General features: G+C 48.7%; 1 protein-coding gene across 2 annotated transcripts in view; it reads left to right on the top strand.

The window, feature by feature from the left end:
• Window positions 1-15,045, top strand: part of LOC310835517 (uncharacterized protein) — a 691,527-nt gene extending 676,482 nt beyond the window's left edge. For both annotated transcript variants that reach the window (XM_083720171.1, XM_083720172.1), the window contains exons 4-8: window positions 168-412; window positions 1,225-1,453; window positions 4,462-4,655; window positions 7,209-7,919; window positions 11,179-15,045. In XM_083720171.1, the coding sequence (XP_083576297.1) occupies window positions 168-412; window positions 1,225-1,453; window positions 4,462-4,655; window positions 7,209-7,919; window positions 11,179-14,895 (5,096 nt within the window). In that variant the 3' untranslated portion in view covers window positions 14,896-15,045. The remainder of the gene's footprint in view (window positions 1-167; window positions 413-1,224; window positions 1,454-4,461; window positions 4,656-7,208; window positions 7,920-11,178) is intronic.
• Window positions 15,046-17,782: the final 2,737 nt, after the last annotated feature.

Here is a 17,782-nt window from a genome sequence, read left to right as displayed (position 1 = left end):
AGTCATTTCCGCCATTAAGGCACACAACTTTTGCCCCAGAGAGTCCGGAGGTGATTCAGCCACAAATAAAAAATAAAATAAAAACAAAAACAAAAACAAAATATTGCTCAGTAGTTAAGTCTCACATGTGATCAGGCAACTAAACCCCAGATTCCTCTCTCCCCCAGTTCTCTCGCCTTCCAGGAGCAGGAGCAGGGATGAGGAACTGGAAGAGTTTGTCGAGGGGGTGGACGAAGGATGGAATACCGACGAACCATCTCCGGAAGTCCCTTTCATCATCCCGGAAGTAGTAGAGGACCTCCTTTCGGAGACAGATCTGACAGAGCGCGTACATCCGCCTAACCCTCCTCCTTCTCTGGAGGGGGTGTTCCGAAACAACCTGTTGGAAGAACCCAATTTCGCAATAGAGTCGGTGCGTTGAACCCAAAAGCCACTTACGCCAAGGAGCCAAATCCTGCGGTGCCTTTTCCCCCGGGTAGGGGTCGCGGGTGGCGCTGTGGGTTAAACCACAGAGCCTAGGGCTTGCCGATCAGAAGGTCGGCGGTTCGAATCCCCGCGACGGGGTGAGCTCCCGTTGCTCGGTCCCTGCTCCTGCCAACCCAGCAGTTCAAAAGCACGTCAAAGTGCAAGTAGATAAATAGGTACCACTCCGGCGGGAAGGTAAATGGCATTTCCGTGCGCTGCTCTGGTTCGCCAGAAGCGGCTTAGTCATGCTGGCCACATGACCCGGAAAAACTATCTGTGGACAAATGCCGGCTCCCTCGGCCAATAAAGCGAGATGAGCGCTGCAACCCCAGAGTCGGCCACGACTAGACCTAACGGTTAGGGGTATCTTTACCTTTACCTTAAACCGCTTTGAGGTTTTTCTTAAAAATATAAAGCGGTATAGAAATGAAATTAATAATAATAATAATAATAATAATAATAATAATAATAATAATAATAGACTGGTACCTCGGGTTAGAGACACTTCAGGTTACAGACTCCGCTAACCCAGAAATATTACCTCAGGTTAAGAACTTTGCTTCAGGATGAGAACAGAAATCGTGCTCCGGCGGCGCGGGAGCAGCGGGAGGCCCCATTAGCTAAAGTGGTGCTTCAGGTTAAGAACAGTTTCAGGTTAAGAACGGAGCTCCAGAACGAATTAAGTTCTTAACCCACTGTAATAATAAATAATCAATCCATTGACAATGCATGAATTGCTCCACTCTCTCTCACCTTCAGGTCTTGGGGGAAATAAGAGCAAATATCTTGACGGCAGCAGAAGAGGAAGCGAGGACCCTGGCTAGCGAACTAAGGGACGACGAGGATGAAGACGACAACAGGGAATGTGAACCACACAGCGTCCTGACCTGCAGGATATGCCAGCTGTTTGTGCGAACCGTCGACAGGCTGCTGGACAAGTCGGAGGAGCTAATGGATCATTACCTGCCTCTTACCGAAGAGGAGATCGGTAAGCATGTGAGCATGACCACCAGGAGAGAAGGCAGCTGAATCATAGAACCATATACCATATTTTTCGCTCTGTAAGACGCACCAGACCACAAGACGCACCTCGTTTTTGGAGGAGGAAAACGAGAAGAAAAAAAATCTGAATCTCAGAAGCCAGAACAGCAAGAGGGATCGCTGCGCAGTGAAAGTAGTAATCACTCTTGCTGTTCTGGCTTCTGGGATAGCTGCGCAGCCTGCATTCGCTCCATAAGATGCACACACATTTCCCCTGACTTTTTAGGAGGGGAAAAGTTACAGATAGGTAGCCGGGTTGGTCTGCCATAGTCAAAACAAAACAAAAAAAATCCTTCCAGTAGCACCTTAAATACACTGAAGAAGTGTGCATGCACACAAAAGCTCATACCAAGAACTAACTTAGTTGGTCTTTAAGGTGCTACTGGAAGGATTTTTTTGTTGTTGTTTAGGAGGGGAAAAGTGAGTCTTATAGAGCAAAAAATACGGTATGTGGTTGGAAGGGACCCCTGCAAGGCAGGAATCACAACTAAAGAATCCCTGAACAGACAGCCGTCCGACCTCTGTATTAAAATCCCCCACAAAGGAGAGACCACCAGCTCCCAAGGGACATAGCTCACTTGGTTGGAGCATGGTGCTAAATACTAATACTAGTAATAATTTATTATTTTTGCCCTGCCCATCTGGCTGGGTTTCCCCAGCGACTCTGGACAGCTTCCAGCAAAATGCTGTATTAAAACACTAATCTTTTTATTATTTATACCCTGCCCATCCAGCTTAGTTTGGGAGGCTGAGGTTTCCTTTTTGAAGAAAAAGAAAGGGACCAGTCTTTTGTCGCTTGCCAGGAAATGCAACCGACCTACCTTTAAATCTGCACTGGGGAAACCCAAGGACTGGAGGGGAAATCGTTAAGTCGCTGTGCTGGGTGCAGACGTTGGTAGGCCAAAATATGCGGCAGGCGAAGGAGGCAAACTATTTTGAACGAAGTACAGTCATACCTCGGGACGTGGGTGGCGCTGTGGGTTAAACCACAGAGCCTAGGACTTGCCGATCAGAAGGTCGGTGGTTCGAATCCCCGCGATGGGGTGAGCTCCCGTTGCTCGGTCCCTGCTCCCGCCAACCTAGCAGTTCGAAAGCATGTCAAAGTGCAAGTGGATAAATAGGTACTGCTCTGGCGGGAAGGTAAACGGTGTTTCCGTGCGCTGCTCTGGTTCGCCAGAAGTGGCTTAGTCCTGCTGGCCACATGACCCGGAAGCTGTACGCCGGCTCCCTCAGCCAATAAAGTGGGATGAGCGCCACAACCCCAGAGTCGGTCACGACTAGACCTAATGGTCAGGGGTCCCTTTACCTTTGTACAGTCATATCTCGTGTTACAGCCGCTTCAGTTTGTGTCTATTCGGGTTGTGGACAACCAAAACCGGGAGGTACCGGAACGGGGCATGTGCAGAAGCGCTAAATCACACTTTGCGCATAAGCGCAGAATCGCAACCCACATGTGCGAAGATGCGCTGCTGTGCATTGCGAATGTGCATCCCGCACGGATCACGTTCGCAACCCGAGCGTCACTGTATCCCTCTCCCTGTTGATACGCAAAGGATCAGGCCTGGTCTGCAAAAGAATCGCCCTCTGCTGTTCTACCAAGGTTCAATCCCCATATTTGAACACTGCCCAGAAATTTCAGCTGGCTCAAAAAGCTGCAGCCAGATCGCTGGCCTGGGCTGGTTGTAGGGACACAGACGACTTCCTTGCTACAACACAGCCCCCCTTTTTGCAGGCACAGTGCAAAGTGCCGGCCCACGACAAATAAAAGCCCTACATGGCTTAGGTCCAAGCTGCCTGAAAGATTGTATTGCATCATATGACTCTGCCCATCCTCCGAGATGCTCAGAAGCCATTTTCTCAACCCTGCCACCTTCAGAGCCTTGTTTGTTGGGGATGCGGGAGAGACCCTTTTTGGTGGTGGCTCCTCCCAGACTTTGTAACTCCCTCCCTAGAGAAACCAGACTGGGTCTCTCCTTGCTGCCTTTCTGCCAGCAGGTGAAGAGGCCTTCTCATTCCAACAAGCTTTCGGGGACTGACTGCTTTTAACGAACGGGCTCGTGCCCTGCTCTTTTTACTGCAATTATTTGTATGGTTTTAATCGGGGGAAATGTGGGATATAAATAAATATATATTGATGATGTCATCTTCCAGATATTTAGAACAATTCCCATCATCTGATGGGAGCTTTCATCCAAAACATCAGATTAATCTCTTACACCCTTTAAGGCAGTGTTTCCCAACTTTGGTCTTGAGCTGTTTTTGGACTACAACTTCCATCATCCCTAGCTAGCAAGACCAGTGGTCAGGGATCATGGGAACTGTAGTCCAAAAACAGTTGGAGACCCAAGGTTGGGAAACACTGCTTTAAGGCAGGGGTCAGCAAACTATTTCAGCAGGGGGCTGGTCCAATGTCCCTCAGACCTTGTGGGGGGGCGGACTATATTTTGGGGGGGGGGGGGATGAACGAATTGCTATGCCTCACAAATAACCCAGAGCTGCATTTTAAATAAAAGCACACTATTCTACTCGTGTAAAAACACGACGATTCCTGGACCGTCCGCAGGCCGGATTTAGAATTGGGCGATTGGGCCGGATCCGTTCCTCGGGCCTTAGTTTGCCTACCCATGCTTTAAGGCAGCGGTTCTCAACTTGTGGGTCTCCAGATGTTGTTGTACTACAACTCCCATCATCCCTTGCTAGCTAGGGGTGTTGGGAGTTGTAGTTCATCAACATCTGGGGACCCGCAGGTTGAGAAAGGCTGTTTTAAGGAGTCTTTGCCTAACTTACCCCTTCTGTCCAGAAACTTGGACCCTTCCAAGGAAGGCAGGACACGAATAAATTTGTAGGTTTTCCAAAGCAATGTGCAGATTGGCGAAAGGGGTTGTCAGGTGTGCTCTGGTTCCTCAATCTCTCTCTGCTTTCCCCAAACCCTTCGCCACCCCCGACTCGGAGCAGGAAATCTGAAGAAAGCTGTCGCGGAGATCGAAGATACGTCCATAGACCACCGGATGCAAGCCTGCCTTGTGAGGATCAACGATCTGTCCAACAAACTCCGTCAAAGGGCCTACATGATGGCACTGAGCAAGTTGCGCTTCACGAGACGCAGCACCCAAGCGAGCATCAATCAGCTCCAAGAGACCCTTGAAGTGGTATGCCCAACTCTTATCTCCCTCCATCCCGATTTAACAACCCATCTCTCCCTGCAACATCAATGTGCCTTTGGAATTCTTGTCCATTGAAGGGGTGTGTGTGGAATGCCTCGTTTAGAGGGACGCGGGTGGCGCTGTGGTCTAAACCACTGAGCCTCTTGGGCTTGCCGACTGGAAGGTTGGCGGTTCGAGTCCCCGCAATGACGGGGTGAGCTCCCGTTGCTCGGTCCCAGCTCCTGCCAACCTAGCAGTTCGAAAGCATGCCAGTGCAAGTAGATAAATAGGCATCACTGTGGTGGGAAGGTAAACAGTGTTTCCGTGTGCTCTGGTTTCCATCATGATGTCCCGTTGCGCCAGAAGTGGTTTAGTCCTGCTGGGCACATTACCCAGAAAGCTGTCTGTGGACAAACGCCAGTTCCCTTGGCCTGCTCTGGTTCGCCAGAAGCGGCTTGGTCATGCTGGCCACATGACCCGGAAAAACTATCTGTGGACAAACTTCGGCTCCCTCGACCAGTAAAGCGAGATGAGCGCCGCAACCCCATAGTCACCTTTGACTGGACTTAACCATCCAGGGGTCCTTTACCTTTACCTACTACCTAACAGGAGCTCAAGGTTCAGCTCCCACCATGGTGGGGGTCTCTGGAATTTCAACCTCTGAGTTAGGGTCCCGGTGAACTCTTGACAATCATAGCAACCAGTGAGTAAAGGCAGAGAGGGAAATAATAAATAATAATAAGGATATCCCCCTCCCCATCTGACTGGATTGCCCCAGCCACTCTGGGAAGCTTCCAATAAATTAAAACACAGTGAGACATCAAACATTGAAACTTCCCTATACAGTCGTACCTTGGTTCTCGAATGTATTCTATTCTTGGAGTCCATTCAACTTCCAAAAATGTTTGAAAACCAAGCCGCGGCTTCCAATTGGCTGCAGGAGCTTCCTGCACTCAATCAGAAGCCGCGTCCGACGTTCGGCTTCCAAAAAACATTCTCAAACCGGAACACTTACTTCTGGGTTTGCGGCGTTTGTGAGCCAAAATGTATAAGTACAAAGGCGTTCGAGAACCAAGGTACGACTGCACAGGGCTGTTGTCAGGTGTCTTCTAAAAGGCAGTTGTTTATTTCCTTGACATCTGATGTGAGGGCGTTCCACAGGGCGGGCGCCACCACCGAGAAGTCCCTCTGCCTGGTTCCATTTAACTTCACTTCTTGTACTGAGGGCGCTGCTAGAACATACTTCCTCAACCTCGGCCCTCCAGATGTTTTGAGAATACAATTGCCATCACCCCTGATCACTGGTCCTGCTAGCTAGGGATCATGGGAGTTGTAGGCCAAAAACATCTGGAGTGCCGAGGTTGAGGAAGCCTGTGCTAGAAGGCCCTCGGAGCTGGACCTCAGTGTCCGGGCTGAACGATGGGGGTAGAGACGCTCCTGCAGGTAAACAGCGCCAAGGGCTTTAAAGATCAGTACCAACACTTTGAATTGAGCTCAGAAACGTACTGGGAGCCAATGTTGAAAATGAGAGGAATTAGTCATGGAAAATTACAATGTCCCCAAACATCCCCAGCCAGTCTCCAACCTTTCTTGGAACACCGTCGGGAGACGGAAAGAGATTCTACAACCTCTCAGGGAATATCTGAAATCAATGTAACTAAAGGGTGGTTTGAACCCCTGTACCGCGGGTGGCACTGTGGGTTAAACCACAGAGCCTAGGACTTGCCGATCAGAAGGTCGGCGGTTCAAATCCCCGCGACGGGGTGAGCTCCCGTTGCTCGGTCCCTGCTCCTGCCCACCTAGCAGTTCGAAAGCACCTCAAAGTGCAAGTAGATAAATAGGTACTGCTCCGGCGGGAAGGTAAACGGCGTTTCTGTGCGCTGCTCTGGTTTGCCAGAAGTGGCTTAGTCATGCTGGCCACATGACCAGGAAGCTGTCTGCAGACAAATGCCAGCTGTCTCGGCCTATAGAGCGAGATGAGCGCCGCAACCCCAGAGTCGGCCACGACTGGACCTAATGGTCAGGGGTCCCTTTACCCTTTACCTTACCAACCCCCATTTGAGCTTTGTTCATGGGCTCCCTATATCCCATCTAACCAGGGAGGGTTTACAAAGAAATGCGGCGGTGGCTGGTCCTTTAGGCAGCACTGCTCTACCAACCTCAGCCTGCCTCCACCAGCCAGTCTTCTTACTTAAAATCAGCCCAGGGGTTGGGACTGCCAAGTTTCTTTGTCCTTGGTCCGAGTATTGCCCTCATTGAACTTGGCAAGGAGGAGGAAGATGACAAAACAAGGGTTGGTTGGCGCCGAACATCATTGCCTCTGGCTCCACCTCCTTTTGGGTTTCCTGCCCAACCAGACCCAATGGCCACAAGCCACTACGGCTGAAATTGTGTAACAGCAACACCTACTAACATTTCTCACTCGCACAGGGCTCAGCCAGGTGAGAAGAAACAGGCCCAAGTATTTGGTACCATGGAGAGCTCCTGCAGGGCACAGGTGTGTCCACCTAATTCATTGTGTTATCCTCTTCTTTTTAACCATCCCATGACCATTTCTAGATTGATCAGGTGCAGCACAGAGCAGAACTGGAGATTGGTCCGTCCAACGAAAGGATGAGCATGATCTGCGTGGAGTGGAGCGCGAGCCCGCGTCGGAATTCTGCCCAGGGGAATGAAGATTTCAGCACCCTGGACATTGGGGTGCCTCGTGCTCAGAGTACCATGGTCGAGAGAGAAGGATCTGGGGCGCCTAGCGATCACACCACCACGATCGAGTGCGAGGAAATCGGGGTGTCTCAGGCTCACAGCACCACGATCGAGTGCGAGGAAATCGGGCTGCCTGTTGCTCAGAGCACCATGATCGAGTGCAAGGAAATTGGGCTGCCTCGTGCGCACAGCACCATCGTAGAGTGCGAGGAAATCACCTGCTCAGCGGTCGAGATGACGCCCACAGAGGTCGAGATTTTGCCCATACCAATCAGCCCCCCAGAAATAGTTGAGGTGCCACCCCCACCAATCATTATCCCGGTGAACGTTGAGGTGCCACCCCAGCCCATCATCATCCCGGTGAAAGTTGAGATGGCACCCGCACCGATAATCATCCCAGTGAAAGTTGAGATGCCGCCTGCAGCCCCCAGTCGCCACAAGAAGGACCCCATCTACAGAGATGTGTCTAACATCACATTAACGGCACCAGGTTGCGATGAGGAGGACGAGATCACCCTACGGATGCGCGACGAGGAAGATGAGAATGACAGCCCTACCTCTGAGGTACAGTGGTGCCTCGCAAGACGAAAAGAATCCGTTCCGCGAGTCTCTTCGTCTTGCGGTTTTTTCGTCTTGCGAAGCAAGCCCATTAGTGGCTTAGCGGATTAGCACTATTAGCAGCTTAGCGGATCAGCTGATAAGCGGCTTAGCAGCTTGGGGAAAAGGGGGGGGGAACCCCGCAGGAACTCGCAAGACATTTTCGTCTTGCGAAGCAAGCCCATAGGAAATTCGTTTTGCGAAGCACCTCCAAAACGGAAAACCCTTTCGTCTAGCGGGTTAGCGGGTTTTCCGTCTTGCGAGGCATTCGTCTTGCGGGGCACCACTGTACCCTTTTCTTCAAATTCTGAGCCACCGTGTTGTTACAAGGGGTTGCCACTGGAGAACCTTCATGGTCCGTTCCTACTCTATGATTCCATTATCTGCTGTAGCCCCCCTTACGTAAACCACACTCCTTGGCACACTGTTGTGTTGTGGAAGCACATTCAAATTTCCCATGAGCCCAAAGCGCCACCCACAGATCGCTGCTTCTCTGGGCAAGTTACTGTTCCCGACCTCCAATCTGGGGGCATTTCCGGAAGCAGTGACTCTTACTGAGATATGCTCACTTCCAAGGATTTTATCTTAAACTTATCAACCTTTTCTAGCATAAGAACAGTGCCCCCAATTTCAATTCTCGGGGGGAGGGAAACAACCTTAAATTTGAAGTTTGGGGAACACGGGGTGGTCAAATAAAAGCAGCTTCTCTGTGCAGTTCTCGCAATAACCATGGTGGAGCTGAGAAACCGTGATTCACTACGACGCCGACCTGCCTTCTATTCCTTTACGACCTCAGTTGCTTCTTTTAAAAAGAAGCAAAACATTGTATTTTATTACAATGCTTCGTTAATTCTAGCCAGTTCGGGCTGCTCATTTTGCAGATTCAGGCCCAACCTCTGCCTCCAGTCCTGCAGGGCTTATAGACCCTTTGGACTGGACCAGAAAATTCAAGGACTATCAGCCTCCTTCTCTAGGTCTCCAGAGGAAAGACGAGACCTTAGCGGGCAGGCCGTTTTCTTTTGTTATAAGCTGCTCCAGGGCTGTCCTAGGCCGCTTGCCGCCTGAAGCAGAACGGAAAAGGGCACACATGCTTCTGCCTCCTCCTCTGCCATCCCTCCCAACATAGCCTGAGACTGGAGGCACCCTGAAAAAGTCCTGGTTTGCTGCTTATAGAGGATTGCATAATAGATCTGTGGACTCCTGGCACGTTGATATGGAAGGTTTTTGGGTTTTTTAAGCATTCATAGTATTTAAGAGGAAGAGGAAGAAGCAGCTCTGAATTTTATGTAGTCGGTACTACAGAATAAGGCACGCGGGTGGTGCTGTGGGTTAAACCACAGAGCCTAGGACTTGCCAATCAGAAGGTCGGCGGTTCGAATCCCCGCAACGACGGGGTGAGCTCCCGTTGCTCGGTCCCTGCTCCCGCCAACCTAGCAGTTCGAAAGCACACCAGCGAAAGTAGATAAATAGGTACCGCTCCGACGGGAAGGTAAACGGCATTTCCGTGTGCTGCTCTGGTTCACCAGAAGCGGCTTAGTCATGATGGCCACATGACCTGGAAGCTGTACGCCGGCTCCCTTGGCCAGTAAAGCGAGATGAGTGCTGCAACCCCAGAGTCCCTTTACCTTTAATACAGAATAAAGATTTGGGGAGGTATTTGGTATGGGATAGAGTTAATGGGGGGTTAGAGCGGCAAATGTAAGAGATTAGGCAAGGTCATGGTTTGCTTGGGTTAGAGAACTGTGTAACAAAGAGGGAATAATGAGTGGGAAGTACATTAAGCCTGAGGGAAATGGACCTGTTTTGTGAAAAGGGGAATTGGGTAACAAGGTAAAACAGAATTATTTTCCTGGATGTGTAAATCTTGAGTATGGTTAACTAGGATGTTGTGAACTCAAAGACAGGATGATTTAAGTTGTACTGGAGGAAGCACAATTTAAAATTACGAATCGTGGGGATCGATAAAGTAAGATTTTAATTCTGATCGATTAATTGGTAAAATAGCTGGGTAAATGTCTAAACAGGAACTGAACATGTACCGTTGATGGAAATAGGAATGGATGGAAACCTATTAGGAATTGGGGGGGGGGTTACTGTGAGCAGAAAAGGAGGGAGGGGAAAGGAGCATCTTCAAGGGGGGGGGGAGAGTCAAATTCTAAATCTGGGTTAAATTTGAATTAATTTGTTTCGTTGAAAACTAATAAAAATTGGCATGGTGCACAAAGAAAAATCTAACGTTTAGTGCTGGTAGCCATCATCCGCAGGAAATAATGGACCTTCCGTGTTCAGAGGAAGTCTACCTCAAATTCCAGCTTTTTGATGGGATTTGTACATGAGAGCTGATGCTTTCAGATTCCGCTGAGGGGATTCCCAGAGGCATCTCTGCTCAGCCAGTGTGAGAACAGGATATACACATCTTTCAGGGCCCTCACCTTCGGGCTGAAACAGCAGACGTACAAAGAGAGATTCTTGAATATTCTCCTTTGGTGGAGACTCTCTTCAAGGTGGCTAAGGGCCCTCGTATCTACAGGGCCGCCTCTCCTGGTCTGCCCCGCAGAGGAGGTCCATGAATAACCATAGTCTAGAGGTCCCGGGCTCTAAGGAAGCCGGACTATCCTCCACCAGGGCCAGGGCCTTCTCAGTGATGGCTCCCACCTGGTGGAATGCTCTGTCCCAGGAGACCAGGGCCCTGCAGGATTTAACCTCCTTCCACAGGGCCTGTAAGACAGAGCTATTCCGCCTGGCCTTTATTTAACTTGAATTCAGCCTGATCTTTTATTTCCCTTCTCTTCCCTCCCCCTCCCTTTTTATGAAGATCACCCGCTCTGAGACCTCCCCTGGCCTCTTCACTGGCCCAAATAGGACTAATTCAGCCAGCTAGCCCTAGGAATTATCTAATTGATTTTTTGTTTTTATTGTTATTCGTGTTTTTATACCGTATTTTATGCTGCTTTTATAATTAAGTGTTTAAAATTTGTTGTTAGCCACCCCGAGCCCGGTTTTTGAACCAGGAAGGGTGGGGTATAAATAAAAATTTATTATTATTATTTATTTATTATAAAGTGCTTCCATGAGCATCTGTTAAGCTGGTGCTTCGAGCTCAGGGTGAAATGAGGGGGGGGGGTACCTTAGGGTTGGATGGAATTCTATTTGGTTTTGTGGAGGCTTCAGGTCCCTGTGGACAGGGGACTATAAATCTGAACGAGTGTCCTTTCTATTCTGACAGATAGAAGCCAAGACATTGGCAAAGTCCCGAAGCGTGACCCAGAACCTCCAAGGCACGTACGAGAACCTGGTGGCCAGCCTGAAAGACATCCCAGAAGAGCTCCGGAACAAGCTGTCCCAAACCAGCCGGCACATAAGGGAGCTCCACTCCGATTTTGTCTCAGCCCACAATTTTGGAGATTTGGCTGACAATGTCTTGAACAAGAGTTTTGCGATCATGGCTGAAGCCCAGGGCTCCATGGATGAACTGATGGAGTATGCTTTGCAAAGTCCCGAATCTCTCTTGCAGTTGAAGGACTACCTGCCTAACCCGGACATGAAGGAGGAAGAGGTGGTGATGGATGCTCCCCTTCTCATGGAGAAAGAAGAGGAAGAGGTCCAATCTTCTCACAACCAGGAGCTGGAGCCGAACTCATTGAAAAGCCAAAAGTCATACCAGCAAAAAGGTGGTGATGAAGAAAGTTCTTCAAATAAGGAAGAGGAGATCCAACCTTTTCACAATCAGGAGTTGGAGCAGAACTCGTTGAAAAGCCAAAAGTCATACCAGCAAAAAGGTGGTGATGAAGAAAGTTCTTCAAATAAGGAAGAGGAGGTCCAATCTTTTCACAATCAAGAGTTAGAGCGGAACTCGTTGAAAAGCCAAAAGTCATACCAGCAAAAAGGTGGTGATGAAGAAAGTTCTTCAAATAAGGAAGAGGAGGTCCAATCTTCTCACAATCAAGAGTTAGAGCGGAACTCGTTGAAAAGCCAAAAGTCATACCAGCAAAAAGGTGGTGATGAAGAAAGTTCTTCAAATAAGGAACAGGAGGTCCAACCTTCTTACAATCAGGAGTTGGAGCGGAACTCGTTGAAAAGCCAAAAGTCATACCAGCAAAAAGGTGGTGATGAAGAAAGTTCTTCAAATAAGGAACAGGAGGTCCAACCTTCTTACAATCAGGAGTTGGAGCGGAACTCGTTGAAAAGCCAAAAGTCATACCAGCAAAAAGGAGGTGATGAAGAAAGTTCTTCAAATAAGGAAGAGGAGGTCCAACCTTCTCACAATCAGGAGTTGGAGCAGAACTCATTGAAAAGCCAAAAGTCATACCAGCAAAAAGGTGGTGATGAAGAAAGTTCTTCAAATAAGGAAGAGGAGGTCCAATCTTTTCACAATCAGGAGTTAGAGCGGAACTCGTTGAAAAGCCAAAAGTCATACTGGCAAAAAGGAGGTTATGAAGAAAGTTCTTCAAATAAGGAAGAGGAGGTAAAATCTTCTCACAATCAGGAGTTGGAGGAGCGGAACTCACTGAAAAGCCAAAAGTCATACCAGCAAAACGGTGGGGCCAAGGAATCTTCTTCAAATAAGGAAGAGGAGGTTCTGTCTTCTGGCAAGCAGAAGACAGAGAAGCAGAACTCACTGAAACTCCAACAGGTCTACGAGCCAAAAGGCGGGGACAAGGAAACTTCTAGAAATAAGGGAAAGGAGGTTCAACCTTCTCACAAGCAGGGGATGGAAGGAAGGAGCATCCTCAAATTACAGGAGGCTTATGACCCAAAAGATTGTGATGAGGAAGCTTCTACAAATAAGGGAAAGGAGGTTCAACCTTCTCAGAAGTGGGAGATGGAGGGACGGAACATCCTCAAAATCCAGCAGGCTTATGACCCGAAAGGTTGTGAAGAGGAAGAACCTTCCAACAAGGAGGAAGTGGTCCAACATTCTAGCAAACCGGTGGAGGACATCCTGAAAATCCAGGCGACCTACGACCCCAAAGGTTGTGACGATGAATCCTATACGGTCAAGGACGATGACGAAACTCCTAGAAAAGAAGAAACCCCACCTTCTGGCAAAAAGGAGGCAAAGGAGTGGAATATTCTGAAAATCTTGCAATCTTACACACCAAAATTTGCTGATGATAGATGGGAAGAGATGGAGGAGGAGGCCGCACCTACTAGCCAAGCGGAGGACAAAGAGAGGAATATACTGAAAATTCAACAGGCCTATGACCCAAAAGGTTGTGATGAGGAAGCTTCTATGAATGAGGAGATTCAACCATCTGACAAGTGGGAGATGGAGGGGTGGAGCATTCTCAAACTCCAGCAGACTTACGACCCCAAAGGCTGCGATGAGGAAACACCTTCCAGTAAGGGAGAGGAAGTGGTCCAACTTTCTGGCCACGTAGTGGAGGACATCCTAAAAATCCAGGAGACCTATGACCCCAAAGGCTGCGATGATGAATCCTATATGGGCAAGGAGGAGAAGGTGTTCCGGACTTCTGGAACACAGGAAGTGGAGAATGACGAAGCTCCTTCTAGGAAAGAGGAGATTCCACTCGCTGGCAAAGAGGAAGCAAAAGAGTGGAAGATACTGAAAATCCTGCAAGCTTACACACCAAAATTTGCTGATGATAGGTGGGAAGAGGAGGAGGATGACGGCGCACCTCCCAGCCAAGAAGAGGACAAAGAGCGGAATATACTGAAAATTCAACAGGCCTATGACCCAATAGGTTGCCTTGAGGAAGCTTCTATGAATAAGGAAGAGGAGGTTCAACCTTCTGACAAGTGGGAGACCGAGGGGTGGAGCATTCTGAAACTCCAGCAGACTTACGACCCAAAAGGCTGCGATGAGGAAGCACCTTCCAGGAAGGGGGAGGAGGAAGTGGTCCAACGTTCTGGCAAAGTGGTGGAGGACATCCTGAAAATCCAGGAGACCTATGACCCCAAAGGTTGCGATGATGAATCCTATACAGGTAAGGAGGAAAAGGTGTTCCGGACTTCTGGAACACAGGAGAATGACAAAACTCCTCCTAGGACAGAGATCCCACCTTCGGGGAAAGAGCAGTCAAAGGACTGGGATATATTTAAAATCCTAAAAGTTAATATGCCTAAATCTTCTGACGATGAATCACCTTCCAGCAGGAAGGGGATGGAAGTCCCACCTCCCAGCCAAGAAGAGGACAAAGAGCGGAATATACTGAAAATTCAACAAGCCTATGACCCAAAAGCTTGTGACGAGGAAGGTTCTACAAATAAGGAAGAGGTTCAATCTTCTGGCAAGCGGGAGATGGACAGACGGAACATCCTGAAAATCCAGCAGGCTTACGACCCAAAAAGTTGTGAAGAGGAAGCACCTTCCAGGAAGGAGGAGGTGGTCCAATCTTCTGGCAAACCAGTGGAGGACATCCTGAAAATCCAGGCAACCTACGACCCCAAAGGCTGCGATGATGAATCCTATACAGGCAAAGAGGCAAAGGTGTTCCGAACACCTGACAATGATAAGGTGCAGAACGACAAAACTCATTCTAGAAAAGAGGAGAAGGTCCCACCTTCTGGCCAAGAGGAGGCAAAGGACTGGAAGATACTGAAAATGCTGCAAGCTTACACACCCAAGTTTTCTGACGGTGAATCGCCTTCTGGCAGGGAGAAAGCGGAAGTGGTGGTGGCCCCACCTCCTCAAAGAGAGGTGAGGGAGTGGAACATACTGAAACTCCAACAGGCCTATGACCCAAAAGGGTGCGACGAAGACTCCTCCAACTACAGAGAGGAGGCCCAGCCTTCTGGCAAACCAGAAATGGAAGGCTGGAACATCCTCAAAATCCAACAGGCCTATGACCCAAAGGGTTGCGATGACGAAAGCCCCAAGGAGGAGTTCCAACATTTCGGCCAGTGGAACCTGCAGGGATATAACATACTGAAGATTCAGCAAGCCTACGACCCCAAAAGCTGCCCTGATGATGATAAATAAGTCAAGACTCCGAAAGAGCAGAGCTACACGCTTCTGACCCCAATGAAGCCGGCAAACGGGGGTGGATTTCACTCGAAAGGCTTGCCCGAGTTTCCCAAGGGACGGGTCTGGGGCTCAGTCACTGAAATAAGAGAGGCAATTTGGAACTTCGTTTCGGCCATAGATGTGTTTTGCTTGGGCAGTCCCTCCCTCCCCCGCTAGGCCTAGGCCATACAGGACAATGACCATGGCTGGCTGGTTGTGGTTTCTCCGAAGAGGTACCTGGTGGCTTGCTTGTGATTTCCTAACAATGCGAGTCTGCTAGAAGGTGCTGATGGGTGGGTTTTAAGTCTCTGGGGAGTAGAGGACCAGACTGTAGGCTAGGTGGGGTGGAGGAATTCCCTCTCACACGACGGAATGGAATTCCATCTCGAAGATGGGTCATGGGTGGTTTAGCTGAGCTGACCCTTAGTTTCCCTTTCCTTCTCTAAGATTCTAAGAGGCAGTGATGTCCACTAGCTCTGATATCTTTAAAAGAGGAAGAGACAAAATTCGTGGAGGAAAAGGCTATCTGTGGCTAGTAACCTGGGGTGACCATCAAACCCAAGTAACACTTCTGAGCACCAGCCGCTGGAAACCACGGGGGGTGGGGGGGTGCTCAAGTCCTCTTTCTGGGACTTCTTATGGGCCATTGTGAGAACAGGCCACTAAATGGGCCACTTACGTCCTTACTGGACAACTTATCCCCATTTTATTCTCGTAACCCTGCGAGATAGGCTCTTACGCTGTAACTCCCTGCTCTCCCTGTTTCGGCTGCAACTGATGCTTCTTCCGGTACACCCATCTCCTGAATGACATTTTCAGGCAACATTTTCCCTCTGCTTCTGTGTCCCGTTTTCCTTTTGGCTGGTTGGAGCCATTTCAGGGGAAAACAGAAACAGAAACGTGTGTGGGGGGGGGGAATCACGGATTAGAAATGTTACTATAGGAATCAATAGAAATCGTGGACTTGTTATACAAACACTTGCCTGGCAAATTATTTCTAAATTATTTCTGCACTGTGTTCAGGAAGCAAGACCTGTGTGTTTTGTGTGTGCAGTGGTACCTCGGGTTACAGACGCTTTGGGTTACAAACTCTGCTAACTAGGAAGTGGTTGCTCCAGGTTAAGAATTTTGCCCCAGGATAAGAACGGAAATCGCACACCAGCGGGAGGCCCCATTAGCGAAAGCATGCTTCAGGTTAAGAACGGACCTCAGGAACGAATTAAGTTCTTAACCCGAGGTACCACTGTATATATAATCTGCTGTGGTTCTTATAACAGCATAGTGAGAGCGCACTATAGCTGTGCTGGTTCTGAAGGGCACCAGGTTAACAAAAACGGAACTAGAACTTCGATTTTACTACCTAAACATATATAGAGCAAGAATTAGTAACGACTTGAGATGGCATCAAACCCAGCGTGTGAGTTAAACCACCCGAGTAAAGCCCTGTCCGTTTCAACAGGAGCAGATTTTGACCAAGCTGCGTGCCCTTTAGGTTCAACCACTACCACTTCCTTCAAAAGTTAGTTCTGCACTGAAGGAATGGGTTTCCAAATCTAAAACCTGACTGTGGAGTCAGTCTGAAATGGGCCCCAAAATCCCATTTTTCCTTCTCCAAGGGTGCATTAGCTAAAAACCATTGAGCTCTTGAGCAAATGTATAACAGGAACACAGCTGTATAAACAAAGCTCTCTCATTTATCAGTCCGTGACGCCTAATGAATGGCCTTGTCAGTTCCAAAGTGGAGCAGGGTTGACACATCTGGGTCTTATCTTACATCCTGACCACACTGACGCACAGACCTTGTCAGCCTCCCCCCCCCCCCCCCCGGGAATGGCGCCAGGAGTGCTCTTAGAGTTGGTGACCTTCTTACCCCAAGATAAGGAATACAGGAACAGGAACACTCTTTTATGGTCAAGAGTACAGGAACAGGAACACCCTTTTATGGTTAAGAGTACAGGAGCAGGAACATCTGTGATGTCAACTTACGTGTATAAGCTTACGTGTCTGGTTTCCTGGGGAAGGGGCGAGAGGGTGCCTGGAGGATATATATACTGCATGGAATCTCTCATTTCTTTGGACTTGCTGTGGACGGACCACGCAAGTGCCTTCTGCTATCCGGAGAGCAGAATAAACTCTTTCTCTGAACCAAAACCTCGGTGTCATTTGACTTCCTTCCTCCCGTCCGGGAGCATCGCTCACCCAACCAATCGGTAAAGACCAATAAGGCTACAGCACTGCTTATCACACCCCGTCTTATGCTCTGCTTTCAAGAATTCTGCACCAAGGTTACTCCCTCCCAACAGGACTCTTCTTCAACCTGTATAAATTACGTAAATTAAACCAATTCTCTATTTTGTTCTTTTTTTCCGCAAGCTGTAAGGAGCCACAGCAGGAACTGACCCATCCAGACACTCTGGAAGTGGTATTCAGTAATTCTTCTCACAGATGAAATTTGCTATTTCTTGCTTGGAAGCTTGCTTTAACAACAAAGGGTTGTCTCCAATGCCCGTCCTACTTTTAGCAGACCCGCCAAAATTAGTGGGCACAGCTCAGTTAGGTTCATTAACTTCAATGGGTCTGCTCTAGCATTGGAAAAGACCCCAAACCCAAAAGGTGAGATACTTTGAAAGCGTGATTCTGTAGCCAATTCAGCCGTTCTCTCTCCTGTGTTCTACAACTGACAGTCAAAACACTCCTCTTTCTTATCAGACAGGAACATCTTTATTTCATGGTTTCCAAAAACAAAAAGATGCTTCAGACAGTATTTCGGCAGTTTCATCCTCTAATCTGGATTCTGCCTGGATAAAGCAGTTTGGAATTAAGTCTGCTTCGGTTGTTTTAAAAATAGGCATAATCTGAAACT

The sequence above is a fragment of the Podarcis gaigeae genome (assembly GCF_964106915.1).
Source record: "Podarcis gaigeae genome assembly, chromosome: 18".
Lineage (NCBI taxonomy): Eukaryota > Metazoa > Chordata > Lepidosauria > Squamata > Lacertidae > Podarcis > Podarcis gaigeae.
This window is presented reverse-complemented; position numbering and strand designations above follow the sequence as displayed.